Raw genomic sequence first — 27,629 nt, 5'->3', positions numbered from 1 at the left:
AGACATATAGTCCCCAGGTTTGACTTGGACTGTAGACGCCGAGAACAAGCGTTGTATGAATATGTTAAGCTTGCTAGTTCAGTAAACAAGTTTTACGTAGAATTACTAAATTTACCAAAGACCGTGAAAATACTTTCGGCTGTAGCCTATGCATATTGAATCTAAATGGTATAGATAGTAATTGTCATTTTATTTATTAACAAATTTACAGTTAATAATAAATAATTATCCTGTGATACCAGTCTCTTTTGTATGACACGTTTGAGAACAAAAAACTGTTTTCTTGATCAAATATTGTTGGTCGAAAGTAGGTTCCAGTAAGTTCTGCCTTATTTATTACAGTAGTTTTAGCATAAATGCATCTTTACACAGAGAGGGAAATGTCAATGTGTTACTTACGATGTCCTCTAACTGGAAAATGCTTATTGTAACAACAATTCAGTTCATAGGCTCATATTGAGTGTAAAAGCAATATTTTGCGGATCCCACAATTAATTACCATAATTGCCATTTCCAGGGTTGGACACACCCTTAGCGTGAGCGGCAGCCTAGCGAGCAGACCTACGTACCACAAGATATTAAACATTGAAACGCCTTCAAAACATTTCATTATTTCAACAATGATTTGATGCTAATAAAAAAAATTTTTGGGGAAAATAAATTGATTAAGATTTGTTATCTGTTATAATTATTACTATCTAGTTGTATTAATGGAACGAAGGAAATTATTGGTATTGATGCTGCTACGAAAAACAAAATGTTGTGAGTACTATTTTTAATATACCATAAAATTTTGCAAAGCACAAAATAAAATAAATACATTTTTCAAATCTAGCTAAGATTAATTAATCCACATTAAACAATCTCTTATGATTTATTTAACCCTCCCTGAGGAATCTCTCCCTAATAAACATACAAATTGCATCTTTTTTATTATATCTGCAACAAACGTTTCAAAATATGAAATATGCACAAAATTGTTTAAATAACCTAAATCGGGTAACGCCTTATTACACTAGAAAATGTAAAAAGAAGCTAAACAATGTCCGATATTAAATACCCATTCCATAGTCAGATACAGACATTGCTTTTTACGTTTGGTCAAAATGGCATGACATTTGAAGCATTTTGACAATAATCTTGTCTAATTACATACACCTGGAGGAGCTTTAGAATGCCTTTTAAGTAAAAGAAAATCACAGCAGGAAGCAACCAATCATCATATTCCAACAAATGCCAATAAACGAGAGGTTGAGTTTTTCTAAGAATGTTAAAGCCTTTCTTTATTCTTTAAGGTCGTCACCCTTAACACTCAAAATGTCAGATAATGACATGTAGGTCTCGTTATCGAATATTTCATTCTTCAGATGTACGCACGGGTATCTATTTTTCATATTTCAAACAGTCTTTAAAGCGTAGGCTAACAATTCAAAACCGTCAATTGGACACCAATAAAACCGTAAATCGAAACGTTTTGAAATTTGTAAAGAATTCATAAAGACTTTGCTTTGTACCTCAGGTTCGTCACCCTCAGAACTCAAAACACCAACTAATAAAGAGATATGTAGGTCTCATTATAGAACACTCCCCTCTCCAGTCGCACGCACGCACAGGAGCACGCGGACCGCGCGGCACGGCGGCGGCGACAGTGACGGACGAATGTATGTGTGGTGCGGGTGTGTTATACCATGCGTGTTGTTGTTGTGTGCGACCATTGTACGAAGGTGGTTAAGTGATAGATAGTACGAAAAGTGTAGTTAACAGCATGTGTTTACAGGCTACTTTAAGTGTTAACAACTTATTTAACTATTTAAAGAAATATACATAAAAGTAGGTACACAAGAAGTTAATATACATTAGGACACATTTTGGATAAAAAATAAGCAAGTTTTAAATCAACAAGAGATATTGGTTGGTTTAAACCTGACTTAATCAATTCTATGTGGTCAAAAACAGGATTGCTGTTCTGACGTGTTTTTTAACAAGCTTAAAATAAATAACTCCTCTGCAGATCAGGTGTTAACCTAGCCTGGAGCCCCACACAAGTGCCTTGTTATGAAATCATTAAGCGCTACAGCCTCAGATCAAACATTGAATCAGGTGTTCCCATAAAGAACTGTTGATCTACATCGTGTTGATATCCTACGTGTGGAGTAGTACAAAGATATTATCTTATTTTGGGGCTTTTAAAGCTTTTTACGATGTTATTTCAAATTTGTTTTGTATAATAATTGAACAATATTGTTACAGAGTATGTAGTTAATAGGCATGCGCACCCAACCGATTTACTTAATACAATGAATCTAATATCTTTGCAATCTAAAATTTAATTAAAAATCGTATAACTATACGGTATGTTTTATTTGTTCGTATTATCAAATGCTTGAATCAATCCTTTCTTAAAAAACTTAAGACTTGACCCCTTCTTAAATAAAACTTTAATCTTACAAGACATTTTTATGACCTTAAATTTCATTCAACGCATTTCTCGAGGGCTCACCTTAATTTATTGTGCTTTGATGCCATCTAAACCATTTAATCATAAATAATTACAACATTAAAATATATTTTAAATTACAAATACATCTTTCTCGAAGACATATTTAAATATATTTGCATTATTAATTGTGTTTTAATTTCAGATAAAAACTTGACATAATAAAAAAAAAATTGAAATCGACCAATAAAAAAAATTGGATGATTATTGACTGAATTCAGTCTATATAAAAGTGTACAGTGTCTTGTAGAGTGTTGATAGGCCAATGTAGACGTAGATATGTGAGCCAGAGTGTAGTAACCATGGAGGTCCTAGTGTGTTTTGCTCTTCTGCTCAACCTGGTGGCGGGCCTGAGAGGCGATCCTCAGGGCGACGACGCGGTTGTCTTTCAAAGAAATCGTAAGTTAACATACATATAGTTTTATTTAGATTAAATACCATAACTAGTTATCGTAGTATAAGGGTAAAATATCACGATAATAAGAAACATGTATTGTACGAACACATTTATTTTCTGTATTGACTTTATGTCACCACTAATTAATTCAGTTTTTATTTTTAATAAAGGAAAACTATATGTGAAATAGAAAGGTGATACATTTAAAATCACTTTGCCGTTATTTTTAGTATTATTACAAAGCTTTTGATTACAATTTGAATAACCTTATTTTCCTTAAGTTAGAGTGTAACTTTTCTATAACCTTTATCTCTTTAGATAAGGATAGTTTCTAGTGATAATCGGCATCTTAAAAAAAAAAAAACTTTCCACGAATCGTTGAGAATTTGGTGGTAAACCAGATTCCATGATTGACTTTCATCGTTTCATTATTTAACTGTCGATAAGTGATGTTTTAAACAATTACTAAACAGTTTAATTTAGTTTAGCTAGTTAGTTAGATAAAAATGATCTCAGAACATTAATAACCTTGTTAGTTCAATTTGCCTAGTTTTAATTACTAGAACTCCCCTAATAAGACCCCCCTAATTATAACCCCCCCCCCTATGTGCTGCCTTCCCCAAACAAATAAGACGTCATCGGCCGATTCTACAATCAAGAATTTTCAATGTCAAGATTTTTAACAGGTCCTTGTTAGGTCGGAAGAATGAGAGGGTAGTCAGATAAGTAAGGACAGTTGTGTGGATTATTGTTTTTTATTATTTTCTCAGTAAGCATTTTAAACAATTAACAATGCATAGGATAGAACACTGTTGTTATTTTATTATTGACAATCACGATGGAAATTGATTGTTTTTTACTCTGTATTTTAAATATACTCATGTTTAACGCTTCGATAGCTAAAAAATCATTTTTAATTCTCTCAGAAACAGACTGAAAAGATGCAAATAGTTTAATAGGCTATTGTGACAAAATCCATAATTCTATAATTACAATTTTAGCTATACTACGGTTTAAAAACGACGAAGAGATACAGAATAGGGCTATGCCAATGATCAATTTAACATATATCTCTTCATGGTACAAACTGTTTCAATGAAACTTATTGCTCTATTGCCAAGTCTTGAAATACACGTTAGTAAAGCGATATGTGAAGAATGAATAGGATACGTATAGTTAGTATAGAACTCTAACTATGTCCTACTGTTTACACATACAATGGCTGTAATAATGTCCGGTGCAGGTAGTGGACGTTGTTGTATTTTGTCAATACTCTCTTTAGGTTTTTTAAATCATTACAGCAAACGAGTATATATGTCGTGTTGACAGCCTAATTTCTAATTAAGGTCAATAAATAAGTCGAATAATATTTCCTGGAATAGAAACATACAGAGTTATTAGTAAAAAATTCCTAAAATACTTAGAACTAACTGTATGAATATTTTGACGGATATTTATGGATTCAATCAAAGGTCGGCGAGCCTCAAGATGGCTGCTCAACCTCCTTAAATAACCCCTACGACGTAGATCAAAACAATATGAGTATTTATGTATCTGAATAGTAGGAAGCATCATACTTTTATTACCCACGATTACTTGAGTGATTGTTCTTAACTGTAACTGACTTTAAGTTATTCGAATAACACATACATTTGATATGCGTGAATGTGTTTCCTCAAATATCAATATGTTATGTCATTTAATTTTAGAAGTATTCTTACTCAACTGGAATTTAAATCAGTAACTGATTAAATGTTAATCGACATGTTTACTTTTTGTATGTTTTGGGTTTAATTTATTTTTTCCCGTACACATTCTGGGCTATGACATTCACTAGTGATTGTAAACTCGAAATGTGTAGAAAATATTGTAAAAATAATAATTGTTTTAATGCATCGTGTTCTAAAAACGAGTTCAATTTATGGTAAGGAACTTATTTTACTAAGTTATTATTAGAATGTATTTTTCATGATAAACTCAACTGAGTAACGTTTCATCTATGTTTTTGTAATCTTTGCTCTGTTTGTTGAAAACTTTGTGATCTTTCGTTGTTTACTTTTAGACTCTCTTTAGTCTTAGTTTGTCTAACAAACTTGACGAAGCACTTCTGAACGCTTGGCGTTGTAAGTGACCCACTTTTTATGCTGGGATGGTAGTAATTATCTCTTAAAACTGCTGGTGATTTCCGTCCTGATGCTGCATGATTTTTGTTTTCGTGTAAAATATTTGGACATTTAATATATTGAAGTTTAGGTATGGATTTCGTCTAAGTAAAGGTCACAGCCATAAGCACAAACCATTGAGATGTTAGTAGGCCTATGTATAAAAAGTAAATATATTTAGTTGTTTTATCAACCAAAACTGTGAGTATTTATGTTGCAAATATTAGAAAAATAATAATTTGAGAATTGGAAAAATATTTACAACAAAATTGTTGTAGTTGTGGGATAGAGAAGTGCTTAAAAATAAAATTGAAAAACATCTTATTAGCTTTGTTAGAATTTAATGTATTGCTATTTGTGAGTGAGAAAAATCAGAAGCATAAAGAAGTCGTGGTTTTCTTGGTGCGCAATCTTGTAACGAATTTCACCAATATTTATAAAGATAGGTTTTAACGGATGGTGTTTTTTGCCTTTGGGGACATCAAAACTAAAAAAGTAAATCGGTCCTGGGTGTAGGTATTACCATTAGACATACGGTAATAGCTATTCCCTATATGGGAAATTCGTCAAAAGCATTCCATTAAGGTGATTCGTTGTTATCACTAAACAATCAATGACATGTTTATGTAAACAGACTTCAGTAATTACCTATAAATTACATATACTTATAAGTAAAATGTCACAAACCAGGGCTGAAATATTCCCTTTATAAGGTAATGGAAATTATTTACTTAAGACCTCCATAACAACTAAACAACAATAAATGTAAATTGCAATTCATATCCACCACACGGGTTGTAGTCGTAGGTAAAGAAAGGAGAATAGATTGTAATCAATTAATGGATTTTTCTCTATGTAGTTTCAAAGGACTGTATTCTGCGTATTCATCTTACTGTGAGCACGTGTACATCACTCTTGCTTTATTTGTACAAAGGAGTTAATTACATAAGAGTTAATGGCAATACATAATGTTACTCTTTTGGTGGTTTCTATCAGAGTAAGGAGTAATAATTATTTTTCCAAACTCATCACATAATACATTCAAACTTAATTCCATGATATTATTACTTCTAATCAAAGTAATTCTAAAAAATTATTTTTTGTTTGCAAATGACACTTGTGAACTTTGAAACTCACCCGCATCTCGAAAGAGGTGCGAGGGACGTGATACGAAGCTGAAGTAATTCCCTTTCACAAAACGAAATATACAAAAAACTTAAAAATCAAATTAGAAATAATGCCAATAACTGGGAGTGCATCTTCACAACTCTACAATCAAGTTGGTATACTTGAAATAACATTACTTATATCGTGATATGGATGTTTTATTCTTAAAATATTCTCATCACTCGCTTGTATTAACAACCAATAAAACAATTTAGTTTTTAACATCAGGTTTATATATTTGTGTTTCAACGCCATTGACGTATTTCGTATGGGAACCGTCCAAATCCTCTTACCTTTTGTTGGATAGTATCATCATTGCTAGGGTGAATACCAACCAGGTTTTAGAACATGAACACAAAATTACAAAAAAATGAAGCAAAACTGAAAAAAACTTACGTGTTTTAAGCCAAAAATGAGAAAGAGTTTGTTATGGCTAGGAATCAAATCAGACATGGTTTCATTTTTTTTAATTTTTTCAGTGTTTATGCAAGTAAAAACCAAGAATCTGAGGGGCTTAAGTAAACATATCATACGATGTATTTCAAGTAAGAAAGTTTAAAAACGATGAGGTAGGTAGCTCATATTGCTTGACGATTCTGCATTGGTGCCAGCTTTCAGCTACCGGAAACTGATATTTATAGTCATTCCGTCCATTCAAAGCAGAGGCCCACTGCTCTACTTTGTCAGGTCTAAAACGTCGAAAGACGTCGAAATTGTATATTCAAACAATTCTTTATGTTTATGGCCCTAATGCTTGTAAAGTACGTTTAAATACAGGTAATGCAGGTCAAATTTCTTTTAGAGGATTTTACTTGTTGTCGGCAGATTCAATATAGACAAATTGAATAATACAATTTTGTTTTGATTTTTAAATATTTCATCTTTGGAGTGCTCATTGTTAACTGTCGTATGTTAATTTGTACATAGGTAGCTTTCTTATTAATTACAACCATTCGTAACGGATTACCCTTGTGTTTTAAAATGAGGTAAGAATGCATTGTAAAAGTAAGTGTAAAACATAAATGTTTATGAAAGCTTCATTATTTAAGGTGCAATAATTATTTAACTTAATATTGTTTTGTGTTGGGAGCCTCAAGTGAAAATTTAAACATTTTCTATTAGTCTCGAGAATATTAAGTTCCAACCAGTTCTCGAGAAAAATAGGTTCCAACCAACTTTACTGAAAAGTGTAAATAATATTAAAATGTTATAAGAACATATTGCTTTATCAAGATCACGCAATTTAGTTACTTTGCAAGTAAAATTGATTTTAGAAGCTCTGGATAATATTGCAGAAAGTTTAAAATTAAAAATTATGTCTTAAAACGTCTACGCTACAATAATTAACTAATTAAAATGAACCACCGTAAAACAAAATAAACATCGAATGAAGTAAAAGTATTAGAGCATTACTACACTAAGCATAAATACACCAAAATAAATTTTTTCACGTATCTAAAGCCTGTACACTGTATCTATGTAAAGCCTAAAAATGTAATTTTATACAATCAGAAATAGTTGTACGTTATAACATGAAACCTATGACAGAGAATCTAGGATGCTTTAGAAGTGAAACGGCAAATCAATTTAAATGGAAACTCGGGATTCAAAGCTGTTGTTACGTTTGTTAGCTCCATTACTGTGAAATACCAAGCTGCAAAGGCACAAATTTATCGTAACTTGATATAATTCGTTGCTGCGTTTATCTCAACAGAACTATTACAAAGTTATCAAATAATTTCAATTGTTATACTTCTATTAACAATGTTATAATTACTTTTATAAAAAAGACTATCTGTAGTGTTAGTGATTTAATAATCCTTATTCTGCTCACTGAGTAAAAAAAAAACTATTGTCCTCGTATTATTAGTTTCGTTTGGGTGCGGTTTGTTTTATGAACGAAAATTACCTATCCTATAAAAATCATCTTCGTATAGCACCACGAAATAAAAAAAATCCCTGCCACAGCAATTCTGTGGACTAAGCGAATGCAAATCTACCTCGCTAGATTTCTACTAAAATATTTCCTTAACATTGTCAGATTATTACGTATTTAAATAACTTTACATTTAATGAGTACTTGTGTTTGCTGCTACAGGTAAGGTAAGGTTGCGCAAGGAAGGTAAGGTAAGGTTAGGTAAGGGAGGTATGTTACAGGCATTTTGTGCTTTTATTTCAATGTTGATAGCTTAGTATGTAATATTCATTTAAACAAATTTCATTTAAACATAGCATATTCATAAACTATTTATTCTCTAAAAGAATAACATAGGATTTTTATTTATACAATTATTAATATTTTGCGTAACAGTTAGGCATTTACCAACTAACAGGAATATTAAATTGCCATTCAATTACCATATGAAACAGTTTGGTTTATTTTAAGTGTAGTATTGGGTGCTCTTCAAAACTAAGCAGATTCTTTGTCTACTAATTAAACGAATGTAATGACCAGTTTTCGTAAGCAATTAATATTTGTAAATTTATCAGGAATCTTTCATAGGCAAATTTATCTGTGTGGAGATTAAAATATGGTTTAATAGTAACAGTGCAAGTCACATAACTATTTATGTTGTATTTGCAGGCGGATGGGTGGAACCATAACTGGGGTATGACGACCTATTGCTTTAAAGTATCTTAGATATAAGTTGGCATCCCCATCTCAATTGATAACGATCAATAATGATATTGATATCATTCTTATACCAAATATCTGGAGCACGACGCCACATTTCTTAAAGTTTCTTAGATATAAGGTAAGTTGGCATCCCCATCTCAATTGATAACGATCAATAATGATATTGATATAATTCTTATACCAAATATCTGGAGCATGACGCCACATTTCTTAAAGTTTCTTAGATATAAGGTAAGTTGGCATCCCCATCTCAATTGATAACGATCAATAATGATATTGATATCATTCTTATACTAAATATCTGGAGCATGACGCCACATTTCTTAAAGTTTCTTAGATATAAGGTTTCGTCCCCATTTCAATGGATAGTGATCAATAATAAGAACTACATTAAACAGTTATTGTTAAAGTTTCAAGCAAAATCATTTGACTATAAATCGACGATAAATAACTCGTTTTTTACAATTTGGGTTGTTAAATTATACGCTTTACATGCTTTAGGTAGGTCTGATCCTAATAATCAATAGCCTAATTAAAATGAAAGCTGGTATTACACTTAAGGTTCTTAGATAAAAAATATAGGGTAGCGTAATTAGAATTGAGTAAATAAATCTAAATTTACATTTCAAATTTTCGTTTTTATTGAGTAAGTCAGTATTTCGAGCTTAACTGATTCAAACGATCAATATCTCAAATGAAAGCCTTTGTTTCTAGGATTATTTTAAGACCTAAACATATAAAATAACTTAAATAAAATAGAGTTACGTACCATTGATTGTAGATTAGAACTGATGAAATAGATCTTTAATTGAATTAAAAGGTTCGGAGTGGATCGAATTCGTGCTTATTGGTCGTGTTATACAGAAGATAAATAAATGATGATTCTTGATGGCAAATCTGTGCGTCCATACCTTTAATTTTAGAACAATATTATGAAAATCGGTCAGGTAGAAGAGCCAACTCGACTCGAAAAAGAAAAACCAATAACTTTTAATACATAGATAATAATCCTCTTAACAAATAGGGTAAATAATGATAAAATTTAAAGTTTAATACTGTAAAAATATATTTACGTGATAAATTTTACGTTTTTTATAATACCACAGTTTGACGGTAATGTACCTCATTGTGAACTGATAGTTGACGTATATACAGGAGTCCTAAAAGGAACTATAACCTCGGATAAATATAAGGAATGGGCACATTCTTCTAGAAATGTTAATACAACTCCCTTATAAATGTAGCCAGAACAACGATCATAAGGAAATACGAACTCGTCCTTCCCGGAACAGTTTGAAATACATTGTGTACTTTACTTTTATTAAGATGAGTTAAATCTAAATCATATATAACATTCAGTTTGTAGAGTAGCAGATTAAGTACCTCACCTGCATTTCTCTCATAGTAAAATACGTGAATTGTTTTATAATAAAACTATGTAAATTGTTATAATAATCTTAATGCTTACGTGTAGTGTCTACTTAGCAAAAAGGTTTTATCTATTGATGCATGCAGTTAAATTATAACAAACTCATCTGTTTAGGCTGAAGTATAAAAATACCTCTGTTAAAAAAGATATCTTTCGATTGCCAGTAAAAGAGATATATTTCATGATTTTAATACATTGTTCTGATCTAAACTCGTTTTGAAGATATTTTCTGCGCTTTATTTAGCTTTTAATCCAAGTACTGTGTGTTTTAAAACAACTTTCCTTAACATATATATTATATCTCCAATGTTTAGTAGCTATTCAAACGGCTTAAAGATGTATAGATTATAAATGTTTTAAGTTATAAATGTGTAAATTCTTTTCGAAAGGTTTGTAAAATATGTTTTCCAACGGTAGGGTACTTGTATTGAAACAAAATATTAATCGATACAATAAAAATATATTTGAACTATTGAGTATAATACAATTATTTTGGTCATCACACGACTTTTATTGAAACATTTAAATAGCTTAAATCTAACACAATATTCGATTACGTCCATGGCTCACACACGCGCCCGTGCTTATACTACTCTCCTAACTACTAACAAAATTGTTTTAGTCGGTTCCTTCAAAGTTAGTTCCATATTTATAACCCAAACTGTGCACGTGTTGCAGACCTGCACTCTGTTTAAGCTCATCAACCTTGCTGTAATATCATAACAGTAAATACTATATTGCTTACCTCCATTCTATTATGTCGTTGTACAAAGCACTTTTAATACGGAATTAGTTGGTGTTTGTGTTTGCCAAAGTATACTTTATATTTCATCCCTCAGGATAAAATTTGTAGATTTTGTTTTTAACTAGGCGCCAGCCCATGATTGTTTTCTTTTATATTAATTGAAGATTGGCATATATAGTGTGGCATTATCACTTAGAAAAATAACCATTGGTGATTGGTGGGATTTAAACCTGGAACCTCGGGGACCGACATCCCACGCTCTACTACTAGACCAGCTATCTTCCCCTTAGACAAGTCTTTATAATCCGTACTGAGAGATATATTTTGGTGATAAATATTTTAGCATTATTAATATGTTGACGTTTTTTATCGTCGAAACTTGCCTAAAACTATATTCTCATACTATGAGGTTGGTTTAATGTTTTTACTCCTATATATGAACATTCATTACACCATACCTCGACATACGTCGTACAAAAGAACTGCTATACAAGAAAAGCACAAACCGCCAAAGACGCTGAAGTCATTGTGTCTGGTATTGTGGTACAACAATAGCCTCAATATATGACGATCTTTATCGTTCTGTTTTGCCGACCCCATCGCCGTCTTTGTTCAACTCTATAAATAAAGCCTTGTTGAGAAATTATTACGGTTATTGAATTACTACATCTGGAACTAATTGCATGACACCATAACAGTAATCGTTCTGGAAACTATATAGACAATGCTTACGCTTAGATGGAAAATATTGTGTGATTACTATAATATTATCTGATAACAAAATATTCCTCATTACATATTCCTAAAATATATCTTAAACTGAATTCAACTAACAACTCCATATTTAAAATGTGACACATGCCCATCTTTCTGGCATATTCGTACACAACACCAAACTCACATAGCATTGTCACTTGTACTAAATAATCGTACTTGAAGTAAAAAATAAATCACCTTCTCTGTACTGCATACTTATTTAGGTTAACAAAATCGAAAGTTTTTTGTCTCATCCGAAAATGTTGTTGCTACGTTTCGAGTTTATTACAGTACCTAATACGTTTAGATTTCTTGATTAAAAGTTATTAAAGAAAAGCTAATACACAGATTAATTCTATTAATTTTGAAACGCATATTGTTTACTGTTGAAATCATTGGGCAGTTATTTTAGTACTATTGTTTTATTGTAAATCATGTTATATGTATAGTTAAATTATGTGTATCAAGGTATCAGCGTATACAGGAAATATATTTTTTTCGAAATATTGTATTTAGTGTAGATGATCTCAAATATGCCTTAATAATACAATTAGGCTACTTAGTTAATATTTTTATAAACTCATTTATTCTATGGTTTCTATTTTATTCAAATGTTTGTTTAGTATAAATTACTATGATGAACACAATAATTTTACTATACCTTACGTTTGAAAACTAGACCAATCCTTGATCTGATGTGTAATAGATATAGCGAATATGTAATTATATTTCAAACGGAAAGTGCACTTCTGAGCAATCTGTACATTTAAAAGTTGCAATTAAAAAATGAAGGATATAATTTTACGCAATTCTAAATCAATGTTAATATTTATTCTTTTAGTCGTGATACTGAAGTACCCAATGTCTGGTTTACTACTCACTTGGCGTTTAATACAAATACAAAGGAATGAGAGCTTAGTCTATGTCTATGAACTAGATGTAGTATGTGGGGTTGTGCTATCTAATAATTTTAAGCTAAAAAGATGAAAAGGAATGTGTACACAAGAGGAAGGGTGACTCATTTAACTATCTCTATGATTGTTATTTTTATTCAAATTTGTAAGAATAAAATAAGTTTCCGTTCATGTTTTTCAGCTGTGTTCGTTATTAGGCACATAAGTCAAAATATAAGCTATTTGATTTTCTTGAAAAATTAAAATAAAACTACATGGTGACTACTTCACAAATAATTGATAGACACACTTATATCCAAGGAATGACTTAAAATAAAAATTTAAGCTGCAATTTAAATTAATCGACGAACTAATGTATCCTAAAAGCTTCAATTAAGACTGATAAGGAAATAGTGAAACAATTTGATTGCAGAATTGTTTAACACTATTAATTTGTTAAGTATTGGTTTAATTTTGAATCATAATAGTTGAGATTATATTAGAGCTTAACTTGAGCGTGAACTGTAAGTGTAAAGTAGAATCGTAATGATCCTTTGACAGAATAACAAGGAAGGCAACAGAGTTTTCTGAAAGTTTGCTTCGGCTCAAAGTCTCGATTCGGAACTAGAAACTTATAATAAACAATGCGAGGGAGCCAAGTTGGGGCCTGGGGAGTCCTGAGGGTCCGCGATCCAACATTCCCCGAGTCTCTCAACAGGAATCTGATCCGAGCTGTCAGATAGCTTACAGACAAGCTAGCGTACTTATACAATGCACTATACCATAAACAGACATACCAGTTGACTTTTCATGATCCCCACGAACTACAATATAATCAATTATAATAATTGTAGTGTCCAACAGTATCACTCACTGCACAACTTGTCATCTGACAATTAATATTAACGAATTATCATGGGTTTTGTGGATAAAAAATATACAACCGTTTATTTTTGTTAAGATTATAAACATCAGTCAATCAGAGTTTTGTTGATCTTGTAAAAGATCGACATTTCCTCTCAACATTCGAAACTAAAAAAAAACCTGAAAATGTATAATGATATTTTTAAAATCTTGATTAAGTCGAAATGGGTTTCACATAGAGTTTTAAATACACCCAAATAAAGCATTCGTTTGATAAAATTATGAGGAAAACCACAACACGTAAAATATATAAAAACAAAGCCAAGAAGAATTGCGATGTTGGATTTGTATAACGAGGAAACACTCGTTAGAATCTGAGTTTCACATTTCTGCGTCTCGCTGGCAAGAGTTCGGCTACCGGAAACTGATATTTATAGTCATTCCATTCACAACACACGGGGCCCGCTGCCTCGCGATCTCGACACAAATGTAGGAAAAAAATCATATCAAAGATATTTTTTAAATATCATATATTTTTACATGAACGGGACTTCAAATCACAAATAAATGTTCTTGTGGCTGTATATTGATCTATGTATCTAACTAGCTCACCAATACTGATTAAGGGTGACTTGATTAAATTTGACACTTTTTCGTAGGCATCAACTTCAACATCACAATTAAACTTTAAATCCTAAACACTAAAAAATTCTTGATAATTATTGAGCCAACACCTTCATAAAGCCAATGACATGTTTTAAATTCAAGGTTAAGTTAAAAGTTCATAGTTTTATTACAAGTTTTACCTTATTAACTGACCTTGAGGGAGCAAGCTGGTCTAGTGGTTATAGCGCGGCATTTTTGTTCCTGAGGTCCCGGGTTCAAATCCCACCAATCCACTAATGGATTTTATCTAAGCGATTATGCCGCAATCTCTAGGTATAGCCTGAACTAATGTGAAAAGCAATACTGGTCTTGTGCCTAGTGTCCTAGGACAAAAACATAATTTACTGACATTAGTTCTATTTTAAGTCACACAACAAACTTTTTGGTCACACTTCGTGTTCTGGTTCCTTAAGGAAAGGAAGTTGAAAAATACTACATTACTCACAGGCCTATTCGTTCTAGGAAACTACTAAACTAGCATTTTTAGACATGCCAATCATAACTACCCTAGCTCTGATCATAAATCCCTACATTATAAGTTCATGATTCCCTCTGATGGTTTACCGCTGGAGATTAAAAATTATTTATTTATTATTGATAAAGAATCAATTAGCTGGTCAACCTTTTACTACTTGTAGTTTTAAACGGCTTAAAAATGAGAAGGGACGATAAAAGTACTTCGGTGTGATAATAAATAGATACAAATTAATAATCTAATAAATATTCACTATAAAATTATAGATTACTCATATCAAGCCTTTATTTTAAATCCTTGGTTATAAAAAAAAAATCTTTACTGATAAGTAAAAAGAAAAAAAAATACTTCGCTGAAACTACTAAATCTAGAAACCCTTACAAATTATAGCTCTGCTTCCTTTAAATAACAAAGGTAGCGGAATAAGAAGACCATTACATCGCCGCAGTACTTTCCTAACTTTTTGCCTCTTGGCCTTAAAACGATTTTCACAAAATTTGCTTTGAGTAAGAAATGCAATGAGGACATTTCTGTCAGTGTAATGTATAACATTGTTTATGGAGTTATTTATATTGCCTAAAAGAAACATAAATATTTTAAAAAGGGTTTTATAGTTTTTCTTGTTTGCACTTAAAACTGTGGCTTTTATATTTTTTCATAAGACTGTCGAATGTAGTGTACCACATTTTTTAAGAGTAAATACTTATTTTTACTAAAATTCAGAATACCCTTAAAACCATCACATTATTTTTTATCCATTATACATAAGGAAATTAGTTGAAATAGTTGCTTAATCACTTGTCCCACAATGATTACAAATCTAAAATAAATTTACTTGAGGAATAATATCAAGATTTTATCACAAACTATTGTCCTATTGAAAACTCGCCTCAAATCAAGTGTATGTATGTATAAGTAGAAGAAGTAATATAGAAGTACAGTACGAGTATGCGACATTGTTCGTTACACGTGTCTAATAATTATATTCGAGTCACCCAAACAATTATAGCTACCATTGGCTCCTCTCTGGATTCAATTTAGAGGAGAAGGGAGAACTAACCTCTGGCCGACATCGCAATTATCCTTAGACTAAATTACTCGCTCAGCGATATCAGTATTGACTGCAATGCTTCTGTGGAGTTTAAAATTCAAAACTATTAATAATGCCACTGAAAATTGTTTTACTTGCATATAACCATGATAGGCCTAATTGTATTACAACTAGAACTTTCATCACACTGTTTACAAGTATTTTTGTTTTTTCTAAAGGATAACTTATTGATAAAATATCAATGAATAATTGATTCTTTATAATTTGTGCAGGTGCATTCGTATGACCAACAGATAATTCTGTGCTGTTTTCAAAAAGATTGTGACTTTTTTGTGTCTTAAACAATTTTAGAATTAGTTTACTCAGACACTGTAGTACATCATAAAATTAGTTTAACTACGACCGTTTTTTAAAGTAGCCATTTCAGTCCAGTTCTTAGAATTGAAAAGTTTCACTTTACAGCTGTTTACTTTCATATCCGCATAGTTTCATTTCATATCCGCATAGTTTTCTCATATCCACACAGGTAACGGACCAATGAGGTTCAAGTATTGAGAGAAAAGAATTAAAATTGTAATGCTTCGAACGTCAACTAATCAGCTGATCAGCTGATCAGTTGACCAATTTAATTGTTGATCCGACTTGTTCATGTTGATACTCGCGTATTCTTAATTAAGATGGTGGAAGTCCAAAAATAAATGAAATATTTGCCGAATTGTACCTGATACAATATTATTTATGGTAAGAATGCTGCTAGCAATGTAATATTTAACGAAGTTTAACAAACACGTAATTACAGGAAATCTGCTGATTATACAACAAGTCGTTGCATCACTTTCAGTGGCAATGACAATACACGAAAACATAACCTCTCTAAAAAGTTATCATTAGTGATTGTTAGTAATTAAATCCAGATTGATAGTAATTAAAAAAACGGTCGTAGGTAAAGTAGTGTACGCAACTCGCGTTAATAGTCTTTACGACACTCGTAGAAGTTTTTAAGGCACTCGCCAAGGCTCGTGCCTTAAATTTTCTACTCGTGTCGTAAAGACTCACTTAACGCAATCGTTGCGTAAACTACTATTACGGTCTAACGCAAGGCCTTTGTATTACTTTATAGAAAAGCTGATTAAAAACTACTGTTAACAAAATAATGAAATATTATATGATATTTATTTATTAGAATTATAACGAAACATATAAACAGTTAACCCATGAATGATAACACTAGTAATAGACGCAGTATTATATGAAGGAAAAGTAAATGGAAAAGGAATTTAATAAACAATTCGACAGCACAACTAAACTTTTAGTTTAAAATAAAAGTGAATATGTTTATTAATTTAAAGTTTGAATTATTTTGAATTGAGAATCTATACATTAATAGGTAAGCATGTTTCCTTAAAAACCTTATTTCTCAGCTCGTGCATTGCAGCATTGCATGGTAAATCTACGCATACTAGTATAAATATATTTTTTCCTTCAGATGTGCAGAATCCCTTTGTAAACTAAAACAAATAAACAAAAAAATATTTAAATTAAAAAAAATAATAATATTGGCCTTGTGTTGTCATGCTGGTGACGAAATAACAACGAGATATAAATAGAAAATGAAAACAAATGGAAGAAATTCCAAAAACATGTTTTATTTACAGCGTGGAATAAAAATTAATAAGTTTGTACATACAATATTTTTGGTCGAGTTTTCGACTACTGGATGACCTCTAGTATTTCTAAAAATAACAAAACCGTCAATTAAATATGCATACAAAATGTTCACATCGTTAGTGGTTCCAAAAACATTCGATGCGAGAAAAAGTTGCTGTAAATGTGTTCAATCGATTAAACCTTATTGGGAATATAAATCATTCCTTTCGACGAAGAAATATTGAATAGGTTAAGCTAATATAAGATATTAATTGCCAATATATATGCAGGCAAACTAAACAGCGCCAAAGTACATACAGATAACGCTAACACAGTGTTGGCCTATACCCTGGAGCTCGGACCGGGAGTTCAGTTTAACTTATGTCTTGTCGAATTAATTCTAACACAACAATAATCTTTGTCAAAATGACGAGATGATGCATGTTTATTATGTTTCTAGGTACCTTTATTTTCAAGTATTAGTTTTAAAAGTGTAAACTTAGGTTTGAAATAAAGTTGCCTATGCATAATAAGCGTAACTTGCAATTCAGAATTATCATTTAAAGTATAATGTGATACTAGAACATAAAAATGTACAACCCTGTATAAATGAAGTATCGAAAATAATTATACTTAAGTTACGGCTTATCTTCTAAAATATCTAAAAAAATTACTAAACCTAAAAACCTTCGTGAAAGAATGCTGTGGTGATATTATTTATTGTTACTGTGGAGCAGTTTCGGTTTAGTTCAATTTAAATTAATGGTTCAAGTAATCATTAAAGTATGATAGTATGAAGTATAAATGTGAAAAAAACTAATTGTAGCTGAACAAAGCATAGAATATAATAGATACATAGAAAAGTTACACAACCCAAATATTATAATATGCCAGTATTATAATAACCAACTGAATACAGAAATATCTTTATTCGACGAAATCTATTATGACTGGACCTCCCTCATTCAGGGATCATATATTACAAGATATCCATCTGGTGGCTAAAATTGTTTGTTTTAATTTACCCGCGCGAGGTCGCCAAATGAAGGCACGGCCAGATGAGCATCGTTTTGACTGAAGGCCAAATCTCCCTCCTTGGCTCCAGGGCACGTGCACTGCGATTTGTTACTGAATACAACATATTTTATAATCAGTAAACACCTTTAACAACTACGAGTTGGCTTTACTAGTATAACAACTACTTTATGTGTGCAACAGTAGTGGACGAAGTATTACAGTTCACATGATGACGTCTACAGTTGGTATCAGGAAAAAAATACAGAAATGCAAGTTAACCCATATAAAAGGTATATATTTATAATATTTGGGAGGGTATTTAAAAAAAGTATTTGCTCACGAGTGGCATGAACATATGTTTATTTGCATTCGCCAATTTCAGCCTAGTGCACACTGTAAAAATGGTTAGGTAAAAAATACCAGATATCTTATCTTAAAAGGTAAAAAAGAGGAGCCGCTTACGCTTTAAAAGCCATTAAACATATGTTGCCTAATAAGAAACGTAATAGTTTGAATAGGAGTACAAATTTGGACTATAAAAAAAAGCTGCAGTATGACTTGTATTCGATATAGTTGTAAACAATTTTGCAATTGATTTTTGCAAATGAAATATACATGGTATTTGAGGAGTTTTCATAAAAGATTCGCTTGGATTTTAACCTGCTTTACTATCCTAGCGGTGGTAAAAACAGTTTGTAAATACATCATTCAAATCTGGCAGGAGTTGTAGATACAGTGGCCACAGAAAGATCCCCCGCGACAGCGATCTCTTATAAATACTTGACTATTTCTGTTCGGTAGAAGTTACAGTGTACAGTTTATCGGCAACAGCTGCCACGAATGATACGTATAAAGATCAAATGTTTCTAGTATTTCTTTTTGTATTATTTGTTGTCTATTAATATACGAAAACTAAAACGGTTTATTGGAAAAATCTGTTAGTTACAGCGTATTTTAATAATTTATTATACTGTTTCTTGCTAACATCATTATTTTTATGCCGTATTTTGCCCCGGCCTCTCACCCTAAACCTGTTTACACATTACTTCGGGCTAAGTCTAGAGGGTTGGCATCTGTTGGCTGTAACCTTTGGTGATTGGCTGGATTTGAACCCAGGACCTTAGATACAGGAGCCCCACGCTGTACTAGTTTACCTGATCACCCCTCTGAAAAAATACTATCTGATTTGACTGTTAAATAATCCGCCAAAATAAATAACCAAAACACTTTACAAATAAACAGTAAACCAAATGTCGGTTTTAAATATATTATTGGTAAAATTGTAATAGAATAAAAAGATGTGCAACTAGATGAGTTAATCCAAAGGAATACGTCTCAACAATAAACATTCTAGACAACTTAAAGTTTGTTGATATACTATAGTACTGTTTATATTTTGTTGATATAATGTTGAAATACTGTATTACCTCACCTATTTATAGATTAATCACCTATTTATAGATTAAATGGCTAAAATACAAAATTTATTGAACTATGTCAAATGTTTTCGAACCAATCTTCTTCAAATAATCATATCCTTCTAAAACGCAAATTGAAACCATAAATCCGCATTAAAGTGTATTTAGTTATACCAGCTTATTGTACAACATTTGATACATTACAACATTACAATGTTTTTGGTTTTTGTTTCAAAATACTTTTATCCTTCAACATCTAATGTTTTTAATCGGTTTTATACAATGAACCGAACGAAATCTTAACATTAAGCTGATATTTATTATCTCAAATGTAGAGTGCAAGAATTAATATAGCTTCTTCCAGTATTTAAAACAAGACATGTTAAGTGAGGATATAGATAAAGTTGAAATGCACAGAACAAAAAAAATCTAGAATTAGCCAAAGCAAGGTAAATTAATGAAATGAGATATCTAGCAATAAGATAGGAAGTACGAATGGTTTTATGATTACGCAAGACTCACATGAAAGATACGTGAAAAGGTCGAAGTGGAGACAGAACGACAAGTGATCAAGCGAAAGGCGAGGAAGGTCCTTGATGTCTTTTGAGTTGTGTAGAAGAGGCTGGTCTACGTGGTAAAGAATTTTGTCAAATTTAAAATAACTAAATACTTAGATCAATATATAAAATTTAGTAAAACTATATTTTGGTAACCAATATTACCACATTGTTGGTACTCAAAGGATGATGACTGAATAAGCACAATAGCTAGAGTAAAAATCCTTGATTTTATTGAATCCTTTAGGTACATGTAAACATAGATATATTCGAATGAGCACGGATGAGACTATATACTATGTACTATATACTATATAAACGGGATTTCATAGAATAAAATTGGTTTTCTTATTTTTACATCTAAAAAATAAAGTTGTACAGCTTATTTCTGAAGTATTTTGCACAGTTTAAATCAAACAAATAATTTAGAGTACCTATTTAAAAGGTTGTTGTAGGCCTAATGGTTACAGAAACAAATAAAACAAACTGTAAATAAAAAAAATCCTATGTTATTCTTATAGAGAATAAATAAACAATTGTAGTTTGCTTGTGTAATATATGATATATTTTGATCATATTTGGCGATCTAAAAATGTAATACATTTAAATAAAAACACTTATATTACCTTTCCTTTTTAGCAAACCTAAGTACTAATTAAAGTACATGTTGTTTAGATAGAAAATAGATCTCTCAATGTTTGTGGAATATTTTAGTGAAACTCCAACCAAGTAATGGAAATTAGCGTAAGCTGCAGGTTTTCTGTGGCGGGGGTATTTAATGAATTCGAAGAAAAGTTGTCTTTGTTAGTTTTTTTTGTATTTTTAAAGTTTTAGCATTTGTAATAGTGACTACCAGTCTTTTAGATATAACCTCATTTGAATTTATCACGAGTAAAACTGTAAATCCATAACACATATTTATTCTTTCCGTTTGCAATTGTGCCAGTAAAATATATAGTAAATGTATTCTGTTGCAGAACAAGTTATATTATGCAGACCATATGCATGTTTGGGCTTTGTGTGTATAGGATGTTGATCACGTGAACGGCACAGAGGAAACGAACACTTTGTCGAGAGGAAATTATAAATCTCAAAAGCAGAATTCTGTTTTTAAAATAAAAAAAAGTGTTTATTCACTGTTTACGCATTCCCAACTCCTCTATTTCCTTATTTATAAGATTATAATTCGGCTCCCAGCCAGTCTTTAAAATAAAATATCCACTAGTTTAAATGAATTTTAAGTAGTGATCGTTTATGTTTTGTTGTCTGTGTTTAATTGTATTCTCACATGGTTCGAACTAGTGAGAATTAATCCAAAATATTAAAAATAGAACATTTTTATACGTTGCAATTTGTTATATACATAGGCTATCGTGTGTATATACATATATACCGTAACCAGATGTAAATGACAGGTAAAACAATTAAATCAATTACTATCGGCAATTACAGCTCATGTTTGAATTTAGTAATTCTTTGCCTACTTTAAAGATCAGTAAGATCGTCCTTTTCGCGCAACTATAATTTTTTCGTTAACAAATTACGCTATAAAACATATTTTAAAAAGATGGAACAGAAATAAAACCAATAGTTAAATAACTTCTTGATTAGCATTGTATTTTGTGCTATTAAACGATTTAGCAGCAATTTTTCATCCAACTATCCACAAGAAGGCAGCCTTTAAATCTTTGTTGTACCAAGCATACAACATCTCACAGCTGTGAAGCTAATGCGGAAAAGGAACTAAATACCGTAAAAAAAGATTGCGCAAGTTAATAGATATCAACTAGAAACAATAGAAGACATCGCAAGAAAGACGAGACGAAAATATCGATAACCAGAAAAAGCTACACAGCAGGACAACGATAGAAGGAATAAAACAGGAAACTATAAGATATTCTAAGTTTAGTTACGTACTTGGGAACAAGGGCACAACAGATTGCAAACAAATTCAAGAAATATGGACTATCAATTTCTTTCAGAACTCAGAACTCCTTGAGTAGAATACTGTCTCCACAGATAAAACAATAATATAGTACACTAACAAATTCGACGCTTCATGTATATACAAATAAATTGTTACTATTGTCATAGCTTTTACATTGGACAAACAGTAAATTTGTCAAACGTTTCAAAAATCACATATGGTAGTTTTTTTGGAGGAATTGTATATTTATAATAGGTAAAATGTAAAAAAATATAAATAACCTAACTAATCAAGAAGTAAGTCTTGACTCCAGCTGTACTCTTAGAAACTTCTTGCTCGAAACTTCCGGTAGTCAATAGTATACATATAAACAGGGTTGCCATCAAGGTTCTTGATCTTCGCATGATTATTCGTCTGATGATGATTTCAAATGTTATTAGACGTATAATAATCAATAATTAATTATCGTGAGTAACTTCAAGCTTGCCAACTATATAGAGAGACTCTTCACTACTCGCTACCGCTACTGCTGCGTGTTATTTCTAGCATGTAACTGCCTACAACTATTAATATACAATCTATTTTAGCCTCTCTGACACACCGATAAATAATGTTAAGCTTTTGGTGGGCCAAGAGTGTTACTAACATCTCATAACGACCGTAATACTCCCATCTTAGCACACCTTGGGGGTAGAATGGCTCGTAGAGGTAATCAGAGTCAAAATAAGTAATGCTATTCGGGAACAATATTTAAATAAAAAGGCTTTCCTGAAAATCATAATAATTTATTTAATTTGCATTCACTATAGTATAAACGTATAAAAATTGGAATAATCTCTAGCAAATAAAATGTATATAAACATATTTCCTTAGTTTTATTTAGTTTCACAAAATAATGCAGACCATTCAAGATATAAAGTTGTTATGTGAGATACATCAAACTCCACTTCGTTTCAGTTTCCTTCGAGAAATATTTTTGTAAACAGGTTAAAATGGGCAGTCTAATTTAAGTATTGTGATGTATGTATTTATTTCTCTCAGCGGTTACATAATTTTACAATAACATACATGAATATACTGTAAAAGGGATGTGTACGTATCTAATACATCGCAGAAAGAAAAATAGAGATATATAATATAGCAATAACAAGAGTATAAAGGGATTTAAACGTATAAAAGTAACTCGCCTTTGGCTCGCTCGGGGCTCCGCCCCCAGGCCAAACTTTGTGACTAAATAAAAATGACATGTGAGTGTTAATAACGTTACCAAAATCTCAAATAATATTAAGAATAGAAATACCCCCGTCGCAGCAAACCTGCATACTAAGCGAATTTCCATTTACCTGGCTTGATTTCTACTAAAATATTCCCTAAAAATTTACAGATTTATATCCTATTTAAATAACATTAATTTTAGTGAGTAGTTAGGTTTGCTGCTACGGGGAAGATGTTGAGATGTGTTTTTTCAATTGAAATATTGATAGCTTAGTATGAAATAAGCCAAATTGCCAAATTTGATTACTTAAAATATATCCATAAACAAGCAAACTAGAACAGTTTATTTATTCTTCATAAGAATAACATGGGAATTTTAAATTTACAATTTTTTTGAATTTTCTCCGTAGTCAATGAACATTCAAAAAAACTTCAATATACTAAATTATTTGTTTTTTTAAGCTCTTCAAAATGGTCTAGAGAGAAATTTAGAAATTTAAAGTTTTTAGGGGCAAAAATGAGAAAAACCCATTTTTACCCCATAAAACCCCCCATAAACCCCTGATCCCATGGTCCGATTATGCTGGTTCGCGAACTCGTTCGAATAAATGTAGGTTTACACGTTTGTACCAAATTTCATCGAAATCGGGTCAATTTTGCTCGAGTTATCGCGCTAACGGACACATATATAAATATATATATATATATATAAATATAAATAAATAAATATATATATATATATATATATATGAATTTGAACGGATGGTGTTTTTGGCCTCTGGGGACCTCAAAACGAAAAAGTAAATCGGTCCCGGGTCAAGGTCTTACCATGAGACCTACGGTAATAGCTTATTCCCTATATGGGAAATTCGCTAAAAAGGTATAATAACATGAGGTGACTGGTAGATTTCTGCCGATTTCAGATAGAATATTGATCTGGTATATATATTGTTATAAATTATGTTCTTAATTATCTTATACGAAAGTGATTGGTAAGTGAATAAAATAAAATGTTCAAACAAACCTACATTTTAACTACTATGAAATGAGGTTTTAATATTTTTGGATGATCTATTGATGACTTTGAACTGTACGATTATTTAAATTTCATCTGACATAAAGTATATGCAACGCTAAGTTACATGAAAAGAAAATGTATGACAAATTATAGGCTCTACAATAATAATATTACACTTTGCATAAACACTTGCTATGCTCATCTTCATCTAAAAAAAGAAACGGTATTGCCAAGAATAAATGGTATTTTATTTATAAAAAGAAAAAAAACAGCGGGGCCACTTTTCTGCCCCACTATATATTACACCACTAGTTACCGTTGAAATGCTCTGGTTAGATAATGTAGGTTATGTATATTCTATAACTATTGGTGCAGACAGTGTTCTGAACCAAAATAAAATGTGTTCTCCTTATATTGCTTTTACCATAAATAGCATATAGCTTACTATGTATTAGTAGTAGGGTGGGTAGTTGCCTTTGTTGTGAAATTAACTTCTGTGACATAACTAAAATACTGACATTCTCTTTCTGAACACAGAGTCTTAAGTATATTTGGTTAATGATGCATTATGATCAGAGGTACACTCTGAGAAATGGTACTATTAGCGAATTCCCTATACAGTATAGGGAATAAGCTACGGTGTTACTGTAAGTCTCATGGTAAGACCTATACTCGGACTAATTTACTTTTTCATTTTCAGAGGCCAAAACAATTTTCGTTCATGTTGTGTTGGTTATGGAGAATTTTCTAAAAACCTCTAAATTTAAAATTCCTATGTTAATATCTCGGAGAATAAGTAACCTTTTGCTTGTTTTAAAATAAATTTGGATCACCTATGGCAACATTATTGATTTCATAACCTACTAGAAGCTAATAATATTCCATAAAAACACATTCCATTATGAAAACTGGGTATCAACTTAATTATAAGCCTGGGTATCAATTTATAGCTTTGATGAGTAACATCACTAATTTGTTTTCAATCAACTTTATTTAACTATAGAAATAAGTTAACAATATATAATCTATAGTTTTAACGGATGGTTCCATAACAACTATTAACCTGGTATGTAATAGAATATTAATATTTTATAGATTAGATGATTGAAAATCTTGATAAAATTTTTTAGAACTGGGTTGATTAGAATAAAGGTTTTACTTATGAAAATAATTAATTTTTGTATTTGAAACACCAAATAGTTTAAATTATAGTATTTATACCGTGTAAATAGATCCGTTACATAGTCAAATTTACAATCCAAGTTTTTCTTTATTTGTCAATAGAAGGCTGGTGGAGTACTGTATTTGAATGATGTATAGAGCGAAGATGGCGCTAAACTGACGATGTTTTTCTTCGTCCCGGCACCTTGAGTGTTTCATAGGCAATTAAACTGAAGCATTTGGCAGAACGGAGCGGGCGCGATATCGGGACTGGAGCCAAACTAAACAGAGTTTGCTAGTCCCAACCTGTCGAACCTGTACCGGTGTTGTAAATGTACCGTGTCATGCTGCAACAGTGGATTGGTTGGGACACATGTGTTTGGTAAGATTTGATATGATACGTAGCTTAGTTAAAAAATCCTAATTAAACGTTCTTTTCCTCACTTTCTCGCTTCACTTATTAGCAATCTAGTTGTATTGACATTAAAAGTCGAAACAAAGCCAAAATGCATGTCAACAACATCGAAAAGACATTTGTTGATACCCCTATGTACCCCCTACCCTTATTTCCACGACGTCTGGTCAAACATTCGACGAATTAAAGGTTAGCTTGTAGGATCACAATTTGCCATAAATTAAAAATAATATTTTCGAGAAGTACCGTTGTCAACTTTGAACACTTACATCTTAATAAAATGTACTTATACAAATTTGACGTATGGATTCCTAAACCAAGCTAGTACAGAGCACAAATTAAGATTGAAAGTTAATGTTGCAAGTAAACTCGTATATATAACACGATTATTCGTATATCAAAACACAAGATACGTGAACGTGACACGTGAGAAGCAGCACATTGCGGCCCTGAGCGAAGAATTACACTATTGCCACTAATGGGTTTTACACCCTCAGTGGAACCATTATAAACGGACGATTAAATACAATTTAATACTAAGTAACTATTCAATGGGTAAGTGATTTGTCATTCAATTAATCTTTATTCTCTTTTAACACATTCGGAAAACTAAAGCTTATCATTAGGATGTTATTAGTCTTACAAAAATGTTAAATAATAAAAGATATGCTGAAACAGGATTGGCCTTGTGTTATATTGAAATTATTTAACATAACTACATTGAAACAATCGTCAATTTTGTTCTGCTGTTCATACTATTGGAGTTTCAAATCGCTTGAGGATTTATAACTTACAATAAAACATTCATATTTTTACGACGTTAAAGTAACCTTCTTTGGTACGTTAGGATCAATTTTGTTCCTAATCATACTAATGTGAAGCAGAGTATTTTAGGACATATTGACAAATTTAGTTTTTCGTTTGATTTACTACTAGCAGAGTACTCATCCGTTGTACGGGGTTTGCGTATAAGTATAGAATTCTTTATACAGTTATACTCGTGTTCTGCGTTTTCAATGGGAGAGGACACAGTTTGAGAAAATTTTATTCTTTAAATATACGATATGCTATGGTATAACACATCCACCATTGCAATAATGTTCTACCACTTCAGGTAAAGAATATTAGGTAAACAATTATAGGTAAGCAATAGAAAAAAAATATAAAACATTACACAATATTATTTGTTGCATTTAAAAACATAAACATAACTGTAAACAATCCTACTTCAACAATCCTCGTATTGTTAATGGTACATTTAAATCTCAGCTTAGGTCGTATAATTATAACGTTAACTTACCAGTGTATTAAGTACGACAAACACAGTATGGACAAATAAAGAAATAAAATCTTCATACGGTTATAAAAAAAAATGAATGAAAAATGCCATTTCAGTTTATAAAGGTTTTGTAGTTTTTTTTTTAAGAAGAATAAACTAGACGATGTTTTAAAGTAGAGCGAGATACAAGACTGAGAAAATGTTTATTGTCACTCGAGTCTAGGGATCAATGGGC

At 31.3% G+C, this 27,629-nt stretch overlaps 1 protein-coding gene across 1 annotated transcript in view; it reads left to right on the top strand.

The window, feature by feature from the left end:
* Window positions 1–2,799: 2,799 nt before the first annotated feature.
* Window positions 2,800–27,629, top strand: part of LOC129005076 (neural cell adhesion molecule 1-like) — a 57,788-nt gene continuing 32,958 nt past the window's right edge. Inside the window, exon 1 of the mRNA XM_054433868.1 lies at window positions 2,800–2,896. Within this exon, the coding sequence (XP_054289843.1) occupies window positions 2,800–2,896 (97 nt within the window). The remainder of the gene's footprint in view (window positions 2,897–27,629) is intronic.

Source organism: Macrosteles quadrilineatus, unplaced genomic scaffold, assembly GCF_028750875.1.
Source record: "Macrosteles quadrilineatus isolate MER2022 unplaced genomic scaffold, UCM_ALF_1.0 Scaffold_15__1_contigs__length_3749704, whole genome shotgun sequence".
Lineage (NCBI taxonomy): Eukaryota > Metazoa > Arthropoda > Insecta > Hemiptera > Cicadellidae > Macrosteles > Macrosteles quadrilineatus.
Note: the sequence above shows the minus strand (reverse complement) of the source record. Positions and strands in the feature narration are given on the sequence as shown.